General features: G+C 41.9%; 1 protein-coding gene across 1 annotated transcript in view; it reads left to right on the top strand.

Annotated features, from left to right (window-relative positions):
• The first annotated feature begins 13,442 nt into the window (after positions 1 to 13,442).
• IQGAP1 (IQ motif containing GTPase activating protein 1) overlaps positions 13,443 to 21,485 on the top strand; it is a 106,337-nt gene continuing 98,294 nt past the window's right edge. Inside the window, exons 1-2 of the mRNA XM_060097438.1 lie at positions 13,443 to 13,598; positions 15,403 to 15,502. Coding sequence (XP_059953421.1) covers positions 13,544 to 13,598; positions 15,403 to 15,502 — 155 coding nt within the window. The 5' untranslated portion in view covers positions 13,443 to 13,543. The remainder of the gene's footprint in view (positions 13,599 to 15,402; positions 15,503 to 21,485) is intronic.

The raw sequence follows: 21,485 nt of genomic DNA, 5'->3' as shown, positions 1-21,485 counted from the left end.
CACACAAACTGCAATGAAAAAATGATTTATTAATATAAAATTCAGGGTAGAGGTTAACTGGAATGGGGAAGAAGGGTGCTAAGTTTCTATTTCTTAAGCTGGGTGCTGAGCACACAGAGTTTCTTTTTATTATAATTCTTTAATATGCATTATTTATATACTTTTTATTTACAAGATATTTCACAAGAAAAAAGCAAATAGGAAAACAGAATAGTCTTCCAGAGACTGACCTTTTCCACTTTTCTTTCTTTTAAAAATATTTATTTATTTATTTGGCTGCGCCGGGTCTTAATTGCCACATGTGGCCTTGTGAGATCTTTAGTTGAAGCATGTGGGATCTAGTTTCCTGACCAGGGATTGAACCTGGACCCCCTGCATTGGGAGCGCAGAGTCTTAACCACTGGACCACCAGGGAAGTCCCTGACCTTCTCCACTTAAACCTCATAGAGTTGAGTTACACTAAGAAAGAAGAGAAAAAACAAAAAAAAGACCATCCAAAATGCCTGGGTCTAAACAGACACCAGGCCAATCTCCTCCATTTTTTCTCAATCACACACTCACAATTTCTCACTTTTCCTTCAGCTAAAAAACAAACCCTCCCTGTATGTATATCAATTAGTGCAAACAACCGTTCAGAAGATTACAAGCCCACCCTCCTATAAACAGCCAAACTCGTACCGCCTGTCTGAATGGAGGATGCCCTGCTATAGTAATAATGCTCTTGTGAACATCCTTTTTTTTTCCTCTCAGAAAAAAATGTTTCCACATTTTAGATTATTTCCACAGGGTGTGAACATTTTACAGCTCTCGTTGCTTGCTGCCAAATCGTCTTCCGAGTGAATTGTACCAATTTACAATACTACCAGCAATAAATGACTACCAGTTTCACCACACCCTCATCCTCAAAAAACATTTTTGCTAATTTAATAGATTCTTACATCTTGTTTTAACGTACATTTCTTTATCACTGAAGTTGAACGTTTTTTCCTGTGTTAGCTTCTTTATTTCTTCTGTTGTTTGTCATTCTTGTATTTAGGGTATAGGAGCAGAATCAAAGAACTCCACTATTTGAGGAAGTTACTTTTTTCCTGCTCCCTTCCCTTCCCCTCCCTGCTTTATTACTTTTTTACTTCATAAATTACACATGTTCATTTTAGAAATATCAGAAAATATAATTAAGCAAACAAGAAAGGTAAAATCACCTATTACCCCACCTTCCAGAGATAATCACTACTGTTTATTGTACATCCTTTTAAACTTTTTCTCTAACAAAGATATTCACAAACATATCACATAACCTTTCTGAGCCTGTTTCCCCATCTATAAAATGAGAATACTTTTCTTCAAGTTGATAATTAAATGAGCTGGTGTATGTGAAAATGATTTATGCGCTGCAGGATGTTATATAAGTATAAATGCAAGTTGCTGTGCTTATTCCATAAAATACCCTTTATTCTGCCAAACAGAATGGTGACACTTTGTTCCCTGAATGTAGCCTGCCCTCTCCAGAACATTCTTCTCTCTAGAATGACTTTCTGCCTCAATTCTTCAGACTAAACAAGTATTCACTTATTTTTTTTAAATTCAGTATGTAAGATATACAAAAGGGGGAATTCCCTGGTGGTCCAGTGGTTAGGACTCAGCACTTTCACTCTCATGGGCCAGGGTTCAATCCCTGGTCGGGGAATTAGGTTCCCACATGCCATGTGGTGTGGCCAGAAAAAAAAAAGATATACAAAAGGTATAAAGAGTAGAGCAAGAGCAACCATGTACCTACCACGCAGCTTTAGAAATTTCAAAAAAGAAGGAGAGAAAGAAAGACGATTTTATACTTAAAGTTTACACCAATACACTAAAGTTTCCTGTGAACCCCTCCCCAAATATAGCCCTTCTTTCACTCTAACCCATATTTCACTCTCCTGAATTTGGTATTTCTCACTCTTATGCCTTTATATTTATTTATGCTCTCTGTCTCTCTGTATATATTTGTATGGAGATATTGATATAGATCCCTAAGCAATGTATAATATTGTTTTGCATAAACTTGTTTATATGGTTTATGAATGAGTATCAAGGTAAGTATCCTGTACCACCCCAAATATTACGTTTGTGTTGGTACGTATACTTAATTCATGTTGGTCCATGTACTTAATTTCCTTGCTTTAATATTCAGTGTATAATCACAGCACAATTCATCTGTTTTCCTGATGATAGCTATTAGGTCATTTCTGGTTTTTGCTGTCACAGGTATTTCTGTGTATTTTGGTATGTCTCCTTGCATACATGTGTAGGAGTTTCTCTGGGTATACATACCTAGAAGTGAAATTCTGAAGTCACAGGGTGAGTGCATCTTTAGCTAGATATTGCCAAATTATTCTCCAAAGTGGTCGTACTAATTTCCATTCTCACCAGAAGTATATAAATATTTCCGTTACTATTCTTTCTTGTCAATCCTTAGTTTTGTCAGACTTTTGAATTTTTGCAATCTGATGGGTATGAAATAACATTTCATCGTGGTTTTAACGTGCATTTCCCTGATTAGTAGGGAAGTTGAACAACTTTTACAGGTTTATTGGCTGTTGAGTGAATTCTATGTTCATAAAGTACCCATTCTTTAAATCCCCTTTAAAACATTCCCTCTCCAGGAAATATTTCCACATCTCTTCCATCAAGCAGATGGGTTCTCCTTTGGATCTCTATAACCCTTTCCATATCTTGGGTTTCACCCACTTTTTATTCCATCTTGTACTCTCATTTGTATACTTGTCTAAAGGGCAGAGACTATGTTTAACTCAACTTCATGACCACATTAGTACCTAAGTACAACATTTCATAAATCTTTGTTGAATCAAATCATACTCCTTCCCAGCTTATAAAATCTTAGTTTCCTATTGTCTATAGGGGAGAGTTGAATCTCCTTAGTATAGAATTTAAGACCCTTACGTGGGCTCTGGCAACAACTTTCCTTTCCTGACTCTTCTCCTGGTATGACCCTGCCTTCTGCCCCAGATACTGGGTTCTTTGTCCACAATGAGGTCCCAGTACTCAAATGTTTGGCTTCTCTCCTTGCAGTCAGGATGGCAGGTTGATCCCACCTGTTTTAGCTGCCCATCAGATTATAAGAGAAAATCTAGGGATCCTGAAGTCAGAAGCTTGCTTTTATTAATGAGCAGGGATTTTGCCCTGAATCTGTCATTTGTGTACTAAGAGTACATACATTTCTTTATCTAGGTGGCTTGGGTTCAACTGAAGAAAACCCAAAGCACTTAACTTCAGCACCTTAGCCTAGAGTCTAGGCCTGGATGCAGCCCGTCCTACCTCTTCAGAGTCAGAGGCATATCACAAACAGAATATATAAATACATGCCCAACCCACATTGTATTTTCCCAACTGATTCATTTTAATTCAGTAAACACTTATTATTTACCTATTACATCCAGGCTCAGTCCAAGGTGCTAGGGATACAGATATAAACATGACAGTTCTCTCAAGGAGCACATAGAGTAGTTGAAGGAGACAGACATAACAGATACATATTTTCAATACAAAGAAGAATATGGGAGCCACAGAAGGGCTATCTTGAGAGTCAAGGAAGACTTCCTGGAGGAGACGTCACTTAGAGCAATTAGTATACGAATGAGTAGATGAATACAAGGCACGATCTTGAAATTAAACTTTCTTTAAGCTTCACGCATGAATTCTGCCACATAAGACACTCTGATTCATGGGATGTTGCCAGTGATTCCTGAACTGAACAATGTGATTGATACTTATGATTTGGAAAGCCCATCTCTGTATTGTGAGGAGGCAGTTCCAACTTGGCCATTTTCCTACCCAGTCTGGACATGGGTCAGTTAACTGACTGTTGTCTTAGGGAGAAACATGGCTACATATGTGTGTCTCTCCCATTTTTTTTTTGTGATAGTTTACATATATTTGGAGTCTCACAGTATTCTACATTGCCCTATTCTGGAAATAAAAATGGTAGTAGAAATGTCCCCAGTTTGCCTGTAATCTTATGAGAGGCCCAGGAAGATTTTTCCATACTCCACTTCTGGAGGAACCCATAGGAAAGTGGAATTCCACAAAGGAGGTGAGCATTCTGCCATCTGAATACCAATCAAAGGGAATGAGGAGTGACAAAGGAAGAGGGTATTTATAATCCCTCTCACCAAAAGGGTCTATCCATTCCCCAACCAAAAATCCGTGGTACCCAAGGAAAGAGAAAGTCATACCCTCTGCAAGGATGGGGTGTCTTTCCAAAGAGGTTCCACTTGAACATGTTTTTTTAAAGATTTTTTGATGTGGACCATTTTTAAAGTCTTTGTTGAATTTGTTACAATGTTGCTTCTGTTTTATTTTTGGTTTTTTGGCCACGAGGTATGTGGGATCTTAGCTCCCTGACCAGGGATCGAACCCACACCCCCTGCATTGGAAGGCGACGTCTTAATCACTGCACCGCTGGGGAAGTCCCCACTTGGACTTTCTGAAGCATCATGTGGCTTTAGCTCTTTGAGGAGGCTGCAGTGAAGTGAGTTAGGAAGTAAGCAGGCCACATACACACATGCACATGCACCATACACCATACATTTTCACAATTTCCTGACTTTGTTTACATTGTTTCCCCAACTTGTGCTTTCTCATCCTTTCCATTGGCCTTCCCTGGAAGCCTTGCTTACATGACACCTCTTCTAGGAAATCTTCTTATATCACCTAGTAAAAACCAACTGTTCTCTGATCTGTACTCCCTAATCTGTCTTGATGTCTAAAAGTTCCTTGGGAGTGCTTTGCCATGTCTGGGCATCATGTTCTTGGCAAATGGGGCCTCACAAATCTTTCAACTCAGCTCACTAGGTAGCCCCTACCATGAACAAGGATTGGCATATCAGCACACAATAGTGTTCATATACATGGGTTTTTAAAAAATTTTTATTGGAATATAGTTGATTTACAATGTTGTGTTAGTTTCTGCTGTACAGCAAAGTGAATCAGTACACATCTGCATATATCCACTCTTTTTTAGATTCTTTTCCCTTATAGGTCATTACAGAGTATTGAGTAGAGTTACCTGTGCTGTACAGTAGGTTCTTATTAGTTATCCATTTTATATATAGTATATATGGGTTTTGGGTCAAACGCATTTCGAATCCTGCCTATGTCACTAATTAGGTGTGTAATCTTTGGAAAATTAGTTAACCTTTCTGAGTCTCAGTTTCCTCATCCTTAAATTGGAGAATTCTACTATAGTTGACCCTTTAACAACTCCTAGATTAATCTTCATGTAATGTATAGTCAGCCCTCAGCATCTGCAGTTCCTCAGCGTCCAAGGATTCAACCAACCACCAACCATGTAGTTCTATAGTATTTACTATTGAAAAATATCTGCATATAAGTGGACTTGTGCAGTTCAAACCCATGCTGTTCAAGGGTCAACTGTAGTTTCTGACTCACAGGCCAGTTGTGAAGATCAAAAAGGTAGTGCATATCAAACATTTAGAAGTGGACCTGGAGGGCACTCATTACAAGTTAGCTATTGTTACTAGTAACTCATGGTCATCCTTGTAGATGTGTAAGAGGCTTGCCATGAGGGAACCCTGCTCATGCAGGCTTGTCTCAGTATCCAGTCCCATGGAAGAGTCTCGTATTCTTTGCCCCATTTATCTCTCTTTTCTCCATACCTTGATCTGGCTACCTCCTGAGCTCATGGATCCTAATATATCTCTTGATAGGTCCTTGTATTGTCCTTTGTCTATAGCCTTGAGACCGCAGTAATGTCTTGTGGCTTATTTTAACCCCAGCCCGGAAGCCAATGCCAATTCTAGGCTGACTTCCTGGCTTCCTCCTGCAACTTCTGAGCCTGTTGTTGTCAACTGTTCCTAGACCAGGACCTGGGTGTTCAGAAATGTTTGTTGAAAGGTTTCCAGAGGCAATTAGGCATGTGCAAGAAGTGAATGAACACCTTCTCATTGATATGCTGTCTAAAAACTGTGAGCTGGTGTTGAATGGTGATTCGCCAGAGATTTTAGAACCAGAAAGAAAGACCTAGGCTTGATTCCCAATTCTGAATCTTATGACCTTGGGCAAATAACCTTTTTGTTATATTTTGTTATAAAATGAGAGTAACTATATCTCTCTCATAGGATTATTGTAAAGATTAAATGAGACAATAAAAAGCACCTAGCCTGTTCTAGAACATGGTAAATAGTTAGTAAATGGTTGCAATTATAAACACATAGTTAAAAAATTTTGCTCCTTTCTGAAAAACCGTGAGGTTGAAGAAGTGTTAAAAGTCAAAATACCTGGCAGGAGGTAAGCTCAGACACAAGGTCCAGGATATCTAAATACCTGAAATACAAGGCAAACTAGATTTTCTTCCAATGAAGAGACAAAGGAGAGTTAAACAGTGATAGATAATACAAGGTTTAATGAAGATGAAAACTGGCTTTCAATAGAGACCCACTTCATGGTATTCTATAATTTGCTATGTGTTTATCCCCTTTGTTCTGGTGCTAGCCTTAGTTTACTAACCCAAGTTGTTCAGTCTATAGGAATACAGAGAAATGAGATCAGAGATTGCATAGGTCAAATGGAGTACTCGCTTTATTACTGGCTACTTCTGCTCAAAAGACTCATTGAATATATGGAGACAGACTTGTCAGAGAGGAGCAGGGTGCCCAACTAGCTCATAATTCTTTTTTCTTTTTTTTTTTGCGGTACGCGGGCCTCTCACCGTTGTGGCCTCTCCCGCTGCGGAGCACAGGCTCCGGATGCGCAGGCTCAGGGACCATGGCTCACGGGCCCAGCCGCTCCGTGGCACGTGGGATCCTCCCGGATCAGGGCACAAACCCGCGTCCCCTGCATTGTCAGGCGGACTCTCAACCACTGCGCCACCAGGGAAGCCCTCATAGTTCTTTTAATGCAAAATTTTATCATCAGCATATTTGGCAATACTACCTTTGAACAACCTTATTCCCCTCTCCATACACCCAAATGTCCTAGGACATATGTATTAGTTTTCTATTGAAGTCTGAGCAAGCTTGACTAGATTTTTTGCTCAAGTCTTATAAGACCAAAGTAAAAATGTTCTCTGAACTGGGCTGTTATCTTGAGGATCTGGGGAAGAATCTGCTCCCAAGCTCATTTAAGTTGTTGACAGAATCAAAGTTCCTTGCATTTGTAGATCTGAAGTCCTTGTTTCCTTGCTGGCTGTTGGTCAGGGGTCACTCTCAGCTCTCCGAGGCTGCTCTCAGGTCCTTTCCATGTGGCCCCCTCCATCTTTAAAACTGGCAATTACCCATCAAATCCTTCCTGTGCTTTGAGCCTCTTTGACTTCTTCTGCTACCACCTAAAGAAACTGCTTTTAAAGGGCTCATGTGATTACCTGGATAATCTCCCTACCTTAAGATCAGCTGATTAGTAACCTTAATTACATCAGCAAGAGCCCTTCAAAACAGTACCTAGATTAGTGTTTGAATGGATAACCAAGGATGGAATCTTGGGCATCATATTAAAATTCTGCCTACCCCAGCATAGCTACAACCTCCTGAAAAGCTATCCCTCAAATTAATTCCTTAACATTTTATCTCTAAGAGTGTTGAGAAGCTATAACCTCAGATTTTCCAGCCTCTTATAAAAGAGGCTATATGTATCCAAAACCCTATATGTATTCATACAAGACAAAGAACCAAAGCAGTCCAAAGTGTTGCCATCTGTCCTAAGGAATCCATCCTTCTGGAGATTTTCTACATGAACCATATAAAAAGCGAATCTTAAAACTCCAACAGTAAGGATGCTACATTTGTTAACTATTCACACGGGGTTTATTTACCCAAATTTCTGTCTTTGAGAAGTTAATGATCTCTCTGGGAAGACTGACAGGTAAATAACTAATTGTAATTCTATGAGTTAAGTGCTATAATAGAGCCATATAAAGGTACACACTTTCTGGAATTGAAGATACTTTTGATTGTGGGGTACACCATCAAATTCCAACAGCTTTTTGGGACATTGAGAATATCTTATCAAATGTATATGTTTTTAAAAACTTGATTGACAGTAGTGTACATTTATCACTGGGATTACTTACTAGCCTCTTCTCTAAATCAAAGTTGGAGCCAAGCTTTCTGTGAAGAGTCTAACTCTATTTGGATCCACTTAGCCATTCCTAAAGCATGAATCTGTCATCGATTCCAGCTCTGAAAATTCTCTGATCTTTTCTGAGAAATTAGTTAAATTAACACATCTACAATGACAATTACGGTACTTTCCCGTCTACTTCTCTACCTGGCAGCTGGCTAGTTTTTTGTTTTGTTTTGTTTTGTTTTTCGGTACGCGGGCCTCTCACTGCCGTGGCCTCTCCCGCTGCAGAGCACAGGCTCCGGACGCGCAGGCTCAGCGGCCATGGCTCACGGGCCCAGCCACTCCGTGGCATGTGGGATCCTCCCAGACTGGGGAATGAACCCTTGTCCCCTGCATCGGCAGGCAGACTCTCAACCACTGCGCCACCAGGCAAGCCCTGGCTAGTTTCTTTTAATACTGGTTGTAAGACTATCCTGATTTCAGAAGTATTAAAAATGTGAAATGGGACATTTTTTTGGAAGACATATGCTTTCTAAGTGTTATGGGAAATAAATGAGGAAGTGGTTAATTTTGCTTGGGGAGGAGGTGACATTTGAGTTGAGTCTGGGAAGTTGAGTAGGAGTTTCCCAGGCAGATAAGAGGCTAAAAGTTGTCCCAGGCCAAGAGAAATCCCTATTATGGTGCTTATCTGAAGCTATTCTGTTAATATTGCTCCACTCCCATGAATCTGTAAATTCCTTGAGGTCATGAATGAATTCTATCTCCAAAGCAACCCATTAGTTCATTATTTTGCCATTTAATTTTTGTTTATTTATTCATTTTGTATTCACTAACTTTATTCATATATATACTTACTGACAAAATAATATTTTGAGTAGCTCATTTAGAAAATTTGGTAAATATAAAGAAGCAAATAAACAAATCCCATACACAAAGCCACAAATCCGTTGTAATTCCCCATTTGGAGAAACCACTGTTACTATACTGGTGTATGTGCTTCAAGCCTTTTTTCTATTTCTATGTACATCTATATCTATCTATCTATATTTTTAAAGCAAAAGTGGTATCATAATATATTTATTAGTTCATAATGTTATTTTCACTTAACCATCATATTAAAAATACTGATCATTGTTTGCCTACCCAGTCTCCCATTGAAGGAAATAATGCCAGCTCACAGTTTGCTATTCTTAACTGGCTGATTCCCTGACCCCAGCTAACTGAACTAAAGGATTGGCATCTGATCCAAGGACAGCCCACCTGTAGGTGGTCAGAGACATACTCATCGGGTGGAAAGATGAGCTAATCCAATCAGATGCCCCTGGATTATGAAATTGGGCAACTGATATCCTCAATGGAGGTGATAGTGTAAGGATGCCATGGCCTTCCATCAAATAGAAGCCAGAGTTGTGAGGGAGCACAAAATATTAGAATGGAGGAAGCTGGTTGTCAAAGAGAGGAGGGTAGAGTAGACCTGTGGAGAAGCCGAGAGGCCCAGAGGGACAGAGCCATGCCTTCAGGCTTCTGTTAGTTCTGTTTTCTCTTGCTCCAGTTCTAGTCCATATATAGCTTTATTATAAGTACCTCCCTTCCAGCCTATTTTCCTCTAGAGGTAAAAAAGTGCGTCTCTGGAATTCCCTGGCTATCCAGTGGTTAGGAGTCCGTGCTTCCACTATAGGGGGCACAGGTTTGTTCCCTGGTGGGGGAACTAAGATCCCCCATGCCGTGCAGGGCAGCAAAAAAAAAAAAAAAAAGAAAAGAAAAGTGGGTCTCTATTCCTTGTAGCCATTCAAGCCTGACCAGAACCATAAATCATGACTTTTATGGCTGTATAGAATTCCATTGTGTGGAGTTGCCATCACTGAGTAAAAAACAAAGAACCAAAGAAAAACAATCCAGTGGCAGGCATTTAAGATATTTCCAAAGAGCATCTTCATCACTAATTTTTGCACACTAAAAAATAACTTCTTTACGATATATTCCAAGAAGTAAAATTTGTTGTTTGAAGGATGGCTGCATAACACAAAGTTGGACTTCAGAAAGGTTATACCAGTTTACAGCCAAACCAGCAGTGCATGAGAAAGGTTGCTTTTTTTTTTTTTTTTTTTTGCTGTACGCGGGCCTCTCACTGCTGTGGCCTCTCCCATTGCGGAGCACAGGCTCCGGACACACAGGCTCCGCGGCCATGGCTCGCGGGCCCAGCCGCTCCGCGGCATGTGGGATCCTCCAGGATCGGGGCACGAACCCGTGTCCCCTGCATCGGCAGGCGGACTCTCAACCACTGCGCCACCAGGGAGGCCCGAAAGGTTGCTTTTTCACCCCTTTGCCAATAGTATCAATTAAAAAAACAAAAGAAAACATTGCTTCTCTGATGTCAGTTATGACCTTAATGTGAATTTCTATGAAACTTGTATTTATTGACCAGGCATGTGGGTTTTGTCATTAGACACACCTGGGTTTGAGTTCCAGCTCTGCCTCCTGCTGTGTGGCTTCAGTTGAATTATGTAGTTCTCCATTTTCTCATCTGTAAATTGGAGATAATAATAGTTCTTTGTTGGATTATTATAAGGCTCAGATTAGAAAATAAATCCAAAACACAGAGTCCAGTAAAGCCTCAGTACATTTCAGTTATTATAGTTATGAAGAATGACTTAACTTGTGACAATCAGATAAAGCTATTTAAGATATCTGAAACTCAATGGGATATTAGTTTAAATACCTGTTAGAATTGTATGGTTCTAGGAATAAGAAAGAATGCAAGAGCCCATTAGTTTCATAACCTTTATGATTAGAGAGGAAATGCATTTACACATTTGAATTTCACCCATTACAAATGTCTTTAAAATTAAAATAAAAATATGTATATATCTTAAAAGCCAAGAAATATAAAACAAAATCAAAAGGTAAACTGGGTAGTATTTGCAGATTTCTAAGAGTAGTCAGAGGATGAGGTAATGAGTTTTAAAGTCTATAACAGAATTTTAAAAGGGGCTCAAAATATCAGTTGGCATAGTGAGAAGAATGGCTCTGAAAGTCTGTAGCTCCAGAACTTATGTTAGGTAGAAAACCTCTGATCAGGGAATTTGCTGGCGGTCCAGCGGTTAGGACTCAGCACTCTCACTGGTCAGGGAACTGAGATCCCACAGGCCGCTCAGTGTGGAGTGGTGGTGGGGGAATGACACAAACAAACAAAAAAATGTCTGATCAAAAGTAATCTTAATTAACTAGGCTGAAACTGTCTTTCTTAGCAGTTCTGTGTCTTTCAACTCAGAAGCTTTAGAATTAAGCACAAAAAGGCTTTAATGGGGGTAAAAACTATGTGATTAATATGTTGGGGTTTAGAAGAAATATGTGCATAGTTCACTTTTTAGGCACTTGCAATGTTTAAGAAAATTTGGCTTATTAGAGTGATGGTCTTATAACTCTTATTTTTTATTTATTTATTTTTTTGCGGTACGTGGGCCTCTCACTGTTGTGGCCTCTCCCGTTGCGGAGCACAGGCTCCGGACGCGCAGGCTCAGCGGCCATGGCTCACGGGCCCAGCCGCTCCGCGACATGTGGGATCTTCCCAGACCGGGGCACGAACCCGTGTCCCCTGCATCGGCAGGCGGACTCTCAACCACTGCACCACCAGGGAAGCCCATAACTCTTATTTTAAATGTATAATTGAGTTAGTTTTAGACTTAAGGTTTTGAGTTGAAATTTTACTGCTTACACATGGAACTGGGTCATCTAAGAAAACTTTAAATTCATTATATTTGTAAGTATATTTGATTTATAAGGATTACTAAGCTTTGAGAAGATTCCAGGCTAAACAACTGAAGAAATTAAAAAGAAAATCTAATAGATTAAGTTTATAGACAATTTTAAATGTTGGAAGATGTTGAATTAACTAACTTTGTGAATGGGACCAAAAGTTATTCTAAGTTTCTGCAAAGTAATTGGTAAAATATGCTAGACTTATAAATAGAATAATAAAATTTGCAAGCTAAACTTAAAAGCTTAAGAAAGAACTAATTTCTGAATTTGTAACAAATTAAATCTTTGACCATTTTTTAATGGGGGTGTTTTGTTTTTACAGGTTTTCAAGTATTTCACTTTACTATTTTGAAGGAAGAATGGATAAACTGAAAATTGCTAGAGCAAACAGCCTGGAGTCAGGTTGTGAAGTGGCTTATTTGGCATGGTAAGGAATGTGGACCATATCCTGAAGGAAATATTAGGAAAAGACTTTGAAAAGGAAGAACACGACCGTATTTGCACTTTAGAAAGAACATGCGGGTGACTGTGGGGAGTTGGTTGGCAGAAGGGAGAACGGAGATGATGTAATCACAGTGGAGACAGACACAAAAGCTAGACACTTCAGTAATAATACCGATTGCATGTAGGCCATGAGGCAAGGAGCCTAGTGTGTCCCAACTGCGAACTGAGCACTATATAAAAACGGGAACAGGGTCAGTGTTCGACACGTTAACTTTAATGTGTCTGCGGAATTCACAGGTTTAAAATGTCCATTACACAGCTGAAAATAATGAGTTGGGGCTTCTAGAAAGTCTGGTCTGAGATATATATTTAGGGCTCTTCAGCAGTTTAAGGTGAGTGTGGATAAAATTATTCAGAAAGAGTGGGCAAAGAAAAAACAGAAGACGGCTGAGGACAGAATTCCATTGAGTACCAATATTTTAAGGGCAGGCCACAAGTTGCAAGGGGAAGACGCATCCCTAAAAGGGGCAAAGAGTCCTCTAAAAAGAAGAACTTGCAAAGAATAGTGGCAAGGAATCTAAGGGAAGGAAGTTTGGACAAACACAATTCTCCTGCTTTAGCATATCCACTTCTCAAATGCTAGAGGGGTTAAGCAGTTCAACTCTGGCGACTGCTGGCGGATCTGGGAGAAGGCTGAGTCCAGACTGCCAGGCTGTGCGGCCCCTTACGGGAGTTTGGGTCCTGCATGTGTCCCCAAGAACACACTGGGCCACTTCCTTGAGCCTTCCTTGAGCCCTTTGGTGCAGAAGAGTTTGGCTAGGCAGGCAGGGGAAGGTAAAGTGCCCACGTTTTTTATTTCAAGCTACGGACACTGGCGGTCTTTCGCAAGAGGTGCGGATGGGACGGCCGCCGGCTAGGGAAAGGATCCAGGACCGGGGCGGGTCTCGCCGTCGGGCGGCGCTGACAGCGAGTACAACTGGCGGGCCGGCTCCGCCTTCCTTCTTCCGCCTCCTGAGGGCGTTGCGGGCGCAGGGCGGGGCTAGGGGCGGGGTCGGGAGGCCCAGGCCCCGCCTCCTTCCGTCCGCTTAGGTCGGCGCGGCAGGGCGGGGCCGCTGGGGTGGGGTCTGAGGGTGGGGCCTGCGGCGCGGGGCGGGGCCACAGGGACCGGGGCAGCTCGAGCAGTCTGCAGGAGCTGTGGCAGCCGCCGCCCGCGCTTCCAAGGTTTTGCGGCTTCCTGAGCTGAGACCCGGGCTCGGCCGCCATGTCCGCAGCGGACGAGGTTGACGGACTGGGTGTGGCTCGGCCACACTATGGCTGTGAGTGTGGGCTCCGCGGCGCTGGGGTCTCGGGGCGGGCTCGCTGCCTCTGAGGCGCCGTTTTCCCGGGGGCTCGCCGGGCGGGTGGGGCAGGGCGGCTGTGGGCCGCGCGGACCCGGAAGAGCCGGTGCGGCGATTTGGCGGGCGCTGAGGCCCGCAGCCCGCGCCCTCTCTGTCTCCGAGGCGGCGGGGAGAACCCAGGCGGCCTCCCCGCCTTGTCCCGGACGCGGCGGCTGGAGGGCCCCATCCAGCGCCTCCCGACTCCCAGCTCGACCGAGATTGGGGAGACGGCCTAGGGTGAGGTGGCAGGAGGACGGTGCAGGGCGTGTCCCGGGGACCGGAGACCCGAGACGCGGGCTCTGCTCGGGCTTCCTGGGAAGGTGCTGCCCGAGTGCTGCCTGCGAGGTAGACCCAGGGTCCAGACCTCCCCGGCCCCAGGCTAGCTGAGAGGTGCGGCCCTGGACAAGTCACTTCAGCTTTCTCGGTCTTAGTTCCCTCGTCAGGATCTCAAAAGTGAAAAAACAAACAAACAAAAAAAACCCCAAACCTCTGACTTCCTCATTTTCCGAACCTCATTTTCTGTCCCTGTCCTGGGACATCACTGAACTGCAGGCGGGATAGTTACCACTGGCCAAAGGAGAGTCCTTTAGAGTCTTGAGGTTTTCCATTTTATTTTATATTCTTGCGAATAATGTTATGTTTTAGGATAATTTCACTCAACAGTTACATGCGAGGTATTGTGTCACGTTTGTGACATTAAAGATTAGTAAGAGCAGGTCCGCTTTCAAAGAACGTTTTAATCAGAGAGGCGGGCAGGTGTATTATCTAATGATAATAAGGAGGGATAGAAATAAAGATGCCATGTGAACTAACTCGGCTTAAACAGTAATGTGGGTGAGGAGTAGGGGCTTGGGGAAGGCAGTAGGAACACAGATAGGACCTTTGATCAGAGCCTTGCAGGATGCTGTGTAGTTTGACAGGGCAGGGTGGGGCAAGAGACAGGACGTGGAGAGAAGAGCAGGAACTAAGGTATTGAAGAGTAGAAGAGCACTGTGTGTGTGTTGGGAGCTGAGTGGTGTGGAGTGCACAGTGTGGGAGGGGGAGGAGGGAGAGGGAGAAGAGTTACCAAAAGTAGTTGGGGCTAAGTTGGGAAAGGCATTGAATGCCAACTCCAGGAGTTAGGAATTTATTCCATATCCTGGGTGCCCACTAAAGGAAGCAGATTGCTTTGAAGTTAATCTTATAGGCTCTTGAGACAGACTGCCTGGGTTTGAATCCAGACCCCACCATTTATTTATTAGCCCTGGGGCAAAGGTCAACCAGCCTCAGCTTCCTCATTTGTAAAACAGGAGTGATAATCACAGGATTGTTGTGGGACTTCCATGAAAGAATGCATGTAAAATGCATAGTACAATTACTGCCACTTAGTTCTCAATGACTGCTGGCTTTAGTGATTCATAAAAGCGTGGGGAAAAAAAGACCATGAACAGCTCTGGATTTAGAGAGAGTCTGGCAGATAGACCAGCACAAATTTGGACCAGAATCTCAAGTCAGTATTTTTCAAGTCACACTGAAATTTAGTACATGTTCGTAGTATTGTACTTTTAAACAAAGATTAGGATGAATATAGTTGAAACCCCATGGTTCCTGTCTTAGGAAAGTCATTGTATTGATAGTACCGCCAGCTGTCCACATGTTACCCTGACTCTCTAGGTGACTAGCAGGAATTTGATGCTATGGCATTCTTTTATCGCTCAGGAAGGGTACAGATTCCTGTGCTTACATTCTTTCTTTCATGTTTTAGCGGTCCTGGATAATGAGAGACTTACTGCAGAGGAGATGGATGAAAGGAGACGTCAGAATGTGGCTTATGAGTACCTTTGTCATTTGGAAGAAGCAAAGAGGTAAAGGTTGGCTGGAGAGAAGATTGGGAGAAGGGAGCTGATCTGGTGTCAACAAAGATAAAGATCTCTGAGTATGTTGTAGGTGTGACTGTGAGAGGCAGGTAGTTTGAAGGAATAAGTAAGTACAGGTAGGATATTTTTTTCATGGGAGCAAGTAGCCTTGATGGCAGTTCATCATGAAACAGTCTGATGGGCACCTACGCATACTGAAAAATTTCCAGATTTGTGTTGTTCAGTTTTATGCTTATGGTGCATGTTTTGGGCACAACCAGCTATGGTGAAGAAAAGCAATTTTAAGGTTTGAAGTTTTTGGCCTTAATGTTTCACCGGTTCTTCACTGGTTTTGATTTATATATGAATTGGGTCCATTCTCCTCTTGGTAGTACTCTGGGTATGGATCCATCCATTCGGCAATATTCAAAGTCTGTTTACCAAAGGCAGCGTCCTCTGCATTCTTTGTGAAGTGAATGTACAACTGCTGTTTTCATTTTTTAGATGCTCCAAGACCTTGTGGTCTTATTCTTAGAGTGTCGATTTGCTATCAGTAGTTCATTGCTTTTGTTCTGGTGCTTGTGTTGTTTTGCAAAGTCCCAGGGTAGATAGATGTAATTACAGATCATGTATCCTATAAGTGAGCTTTGGTGGAAAAGGCCAGCAAGGGATAATGAGAGATTTTGTGGTTAAAGTCTAATGAAGATCAAGGATGTTTCAAATGGTGCTAATAAACAAGAGTGTTTTTTGTCTTGTTTTGTCTTTTTAGTTTTGAAAATCTTAAACGCTACAGGAAAGTCCAGAGAACAATACAATAAACATCCATGTATTCCAAACTAGCAAATGTTAGCCCTTCCGATTTTTTCCCTTTTCTCTCAAAAGACACAGTTGGAGTCCCGTTTGTGCACCTCCCTGGTCCCATTCTCCTTTCCATTCCTGGGGCTACCACTAACATGCATTTGGTGCATCTTCTTGAATCCGGGCTTCTTTTCTGAGCTTAAAGCCCTTCCATTAGACTGGGAGAGGTTTGTGAGGGGATTAGTGATGATTTAGGGGGAGAGAATGGTAATAACACTTGTTTTTCTAAGTGGAAGGTTAGACCGAAGGAGGTGAATGTGTTAGTAGAAAGGGGGATGTTTCTCATACAAAGTTTGTAAGGATCCCGTGAACAAAAATATTAAGTCCTCTGCTACTTAAATTATGGACTAGATCTAGTTTTGGAAGGTAAACAATTTAAAAGCTGTAGCTGGTGTGAGAGACCATCTTGGGCTCTGTGAAGTCTTGGTGTCTTTGTTGGGGTGACCTAGGGGTGAGAGAAAAGGGCTTCAACCTATCTTCCTTCCCCTGTCAAAAGCTTTCCTGCTTTTAATATTGGGTTTCCGCAGTAAAATTCCCTTTTTTAAAGAGGGTATCTTGGCTAACATCCCCTTGCTACCACTAATGCAGTTTCACTGTTATTATTATGATTATGATTATTTTTAATTTGGCCACTCCACGCGGCTTGTGGGATCTTAGTTCCATGACCAGAGATCAAGCCCATGCCCTCGGCAGTGAAAGCACAGAGTCCTAACCAGTGGGCCGCCAGGGAATTCCCCAGTTCCACTATTAATCTAGTTCAACCATCTCATTTCAGTGAGGAAACTGAGGCCTGAGTGTCCACGGTCTACTTGTAGTTTTCTTGATTGAAGAATAGTTTTCAGCATTTTATACGATGGTTTTTAACCAGGTGTGTGCATTAGAATCATCTGGGGAACTTTAAAAAAAAAAAAAAAGGCTATCTGGGCCTTACCACAGAGATTCTGGTTCAGTAGATCTAGGCTGGAAGGTCCAGATACCTGTATATTTTAAATGCTTCTAGCGGTTCTGATGGTCCCCCCGAGTAGAGAAATGAGATTGAAAACATTTTAGAACTCTACCTTATGCTAGGTTATGATAGCCTGGATAGGATGATGTCCTTTATCACATTTCCTTCTTCAAGCACTGCACTACAAGAGCACTTCATTTCCGTCTACTCCAGAGCATATTCTTTTCTGTCAGGTGTTTTTTCCCCAGAATAGAAGAATATCCCATTTCCTTTAAAATCCATCCAGGGACCATGATCCCCTGGGACGTTTTTTAGTTGGGTGCTTGTGCATACTTAGGAAGTGACTAAGGCAGTGAGACATTTGTGATAGTCTTTATTTTCCATGCTTTTGGTTATAAGGGAGAGCATAGTAGCGGCATATTGTCCTACTACACTCTGCGCTTTGGCCTCGCATCGAGGAAATGTGCCTGGTTTATTTTATGGAGGCAATCATATAAAATCTGGATGCAGTGATTTTTTTGTTTGTTTTTGTTTAAAGCTTTGATTAGAAAATCAACTTTGGAAGCACCTATTTAGACTTTACAACTAGAGAGGGCTAGGAAAAGAAGCCCGGGAATGTCATACTGAAAAAAGAAGACCGGGGTCCCTCCTGGCCACCTGATGTGGCTGCTGCCACCCCTAAAAAGTGTTCAAGGTGCACCGCAGACAAATCACATGCTCTTCCTTATTAGCTGCAACTTCAGCTCCCAGTTGTGTCTTCTACCCTGGTGAGCTGGGTTGTACCTTGTGTGCTACTGAGGCCCCTCTTTACCCTCTAGCACAAGTCCATTTTGCCTTTTTGGATTGGCCCCATCCTGTTTCCTTCATAACCTCCACCCCTCCCAAGTTGGAGGAGTCCCAAGGTCTGGAATTTACACCCACTCCAAGGCCAGGAAGAAAGATCGCAGAGATCCAAGGGAGAAAAGGTTCCCCTCTTTAGTTCTATTTATAATACTGCTACTCCTCCCACTAAAAGCTCCACCTTATAGCACAGTGGCCCCATTGTGTATCCGAGGGCACTCCATTTTCTCCTGTACCTGTAACAGCTCTTTTGTGGGAAGAGAGGAGAGTGTGTAGAGAGGGAGAGCATATAAATGTGTGCAGACAGGGAGTATAAGTAAGAGTGTATGTAGAGAAATGAGAACGTGTTGTGAATTTCTGTTTCCCTAAGAGGTTAAGCGGGAAAATTTAGGAGTGATTCTATAAAAGTATGCACTTTGGGAATGCTTGCAAAATAGAAAATATAGAGATTCTGCTTTTCTTTATTGTTTGGAGAGTAGTTTAAATATGGAAATTAAGTTATTGGTCTAATGAAATATCATCTAAGGATTCAGGGTTTTATGCTAAGGGCTGCAGAGCAGACCAAGGACTTTATAAAGCAAGACATCTTAAATTATGTATTTATGCTTAAATGTGGGTTTAGTTTTATCCTTTTGCCTGTTCTGATTGGACTTTACGTTTGTTTTTGCTAAGGAGCAGTTGTATAGTAGAGGTAAATAGCATTTTCACTCAATTGAGAGAGGTGAGGTTTAAATATGTGAGATATGGTAGGTGCTCAGGTCTTGGACAGGAAGAAGTAATAGATCAGGGACTTCTCTGGTGGTGCAGTGGTTAAGAATCCTCCTGCCAGTGCAGAGGACACGGGTTCGAGCCCTGGTCCGGGAAGATCCCACATGCTGTGGAACAACTGAGCCCATGCACCACAACTACTGAGCCTGTGCTCTAGAGCCCGCAAGCCACAACTACTGAAGCCCGCGCATCTAGAGCCCGTGCTCCCCAACAAGAGAAGCCACTGCAGTGAGAGGCCCGCGCACTGCAATGAAGAGTAGCCCCTGCTTGCTGCAACTAGAGAAAGCCCAGGAGCAGCAACAAAGAACCAACACAGCCAAAAATAAATAAATAAGTAAATAAATAAAGAGAGAAAGAGAGAAAAGAAAAAAAGAAAGATTAGAAGGTTCAGGTGAAAAGAACCAAGAAGAGAACATAACAGGCAGGGCAGAAGAGGGCAGTCTGCAGAGGAGGAGAATGTATGAGTAGTCCTAGAAATGGGAGAAAATTGAGTTAGGTTAAAGGTCACAGGAGGAAGGTTAATTCCAGCACTCCCCGAGTTTAACAATTTAGGAATCCTTCTTTCAGAGGCTTGCTGGTATGTCCTTGTGAGCCTGTCATGGGCCACCTTCCTCCTGCTCAGTGTCCATACCCCAGCTCACAGAGCAGGGCACACCCCTCCCCCCACAAGGGGTGGAAAGTGAAGGCTGTGGCTGGCTGGAGACTGTCAAAAACCATGTGATGTTAACAAGAGCTTAACACTAAGTAGAGGCACTTTGCCTTCTGTAATTTAGGGGAATTGAAAAAGTATCTTGGAAAGAAATCAGCTCTTGAGAACAAATTCTCTTTTGTGCGTATGCCTTTGTTGTTGGCATCGAACATTTTCCAGGATGGGCTCATCAGATCTCCTCTCCTCTAAGTGGAATCAGAATTCCAGTAACATCTGGATATATTAGGCTGGCACACTGTGATCATGAAAAGAGAAATTAAAGACGTTTAACTAGAAGCTTGCCCACTAGCTTCTAGAATTCTCAAATGAAGGAATATCAGTAAGATATTGAGGAGAATCATTTTTAGATTGACCCAAGCTTTCCTTTTGCAGATGAAAAAACTAATCGCTTCATGAGACCCAGTATGATTAAGGGGCCACAAAAAACGTAGCTTTTTAATGGTACTTTGGGACTACAAGCTGGATACATTCATGTATTTATGATTATCAAGGAGAAGTATGGGGTGGGATTTATTCTTAACTCGTAAAATGGTGACATAGATGAAAATCTCTTTTTTTTTAATTTTTGAACTTTATTTTATTTTTTTAAACAGCAGGTTCTTATAGTCATCCATTTTATACACATCAGTGTATACATGTCAATCCCAATCTCCCAATTCATCACACCACCACCACCACCACCCCCTGCCGCTTTCCCCCCTTGGTGTCCATACGTTTGTTCTCTACATCTGTGTCTCAATTTCTGTCCTGCAAACGGGTTCATCTGTACCATTTTTCTGGGTTCCACATATATGCATTAATATACGATATTTGTTTTTCTCTTTCTGACTTACTTCACTCTGTATGACAGTCTCTAGATCCAGCCACGTCTCTACAAATGACCGAATTTCATTCCTTCTTATGGTTGAGGTATATTCCATTGTATATCTGTACCACATCTTCTTTATCCATTTATCTTTATCCATTCGTCTGTCGATGGGCATTTAGGTTGCTTCATGGCTATTGTAAATAGTGCTGCAATGAACATTGGGGTGCATGTGTCTTTTTGAATTATGGTTTTCTCTGGGTATATGCCCAGTAGTGATCCCACTACTGCTGGGTCGTATTGTAGTTCTATTTTTAGTTTTTTAAGGAACCTCCATACTGTTCTCCATAGTGGCTGTATCAATTTACATTCCCACCAACAATGCAAGAGGGTTCCCTTTTCTCCACACCCTCTCCAGCATTTGTTGTTTGTAGATTTTCTGATGATGCCCATTCTAACTGGTGTGAGGTGATACCTCGTTGTATACCTCATTGATTTGCATCTCTCTAATAATTAGTGATGTTGAGCAGCTTTTCATGTGCTTTTCGGCCATCTGTATGTCTTCTTTGGAGAAATGTCTATTTAGGTCTTCTGCCCATTTTTCGATTGGGTTGTTTGTTTTTTTAATATTGAGCTTCATGAGCTGTTTATATATTTTGGAGATTAATCCTTTGTCCGTTGATTCGTTTGCAAATATTTTCTCCCATTCTGAGGGTTGTCTTTTTGTCTTGTTTATGGTTTCCTTTGCTGTGCAAAAGCTTTTAAGTTTCATTAGGTTCCATTTGTTTATTTTTGTTTTTATTTCCATTACTCTAAGAAGTGGATCAAAAAAGATCTTGCTGTGATTTATGTCAGAGTGTTCTGTCTATGTTTTCCTCTAAGAGTTTTCTGGTGTCTGGTCTTACATTTAGGTCTCTAATCCATTTTGAGTTTATTTTTGTGCATGGTGTTAGGGAGTGTTCTAATTTCATTCTTTTACATGTAGCTGTCCAGTTTTCGCAGCACCACTTATTGAAGAGACCGTCTTTTCTCCATTGTATATCTTTGCCTCCTTTGTCATAGATTA

The sequence above is a fragment of the Mesoplodon densirostris genome, chromosome 4, assembly GCF_025265405.1.
Source record: "Mesoplodon densirostris isolate mMesDen1 chromosome 4, mMesDen1 primary haplotype, whole genome shotgun sequence".
NCBI classification, from domain to species: Eukaryota; Metazoa; Chordata; class Mammalia; order Artiodactyla; family Ziphiidae; genus Mesoplodon; species Mesoplodon densirostris.
The sequence above is the reverse complement of the archived record's forward strand: the minus strand, read 5'-3'. Positions and strand labels throughout refer to the sequence as shown.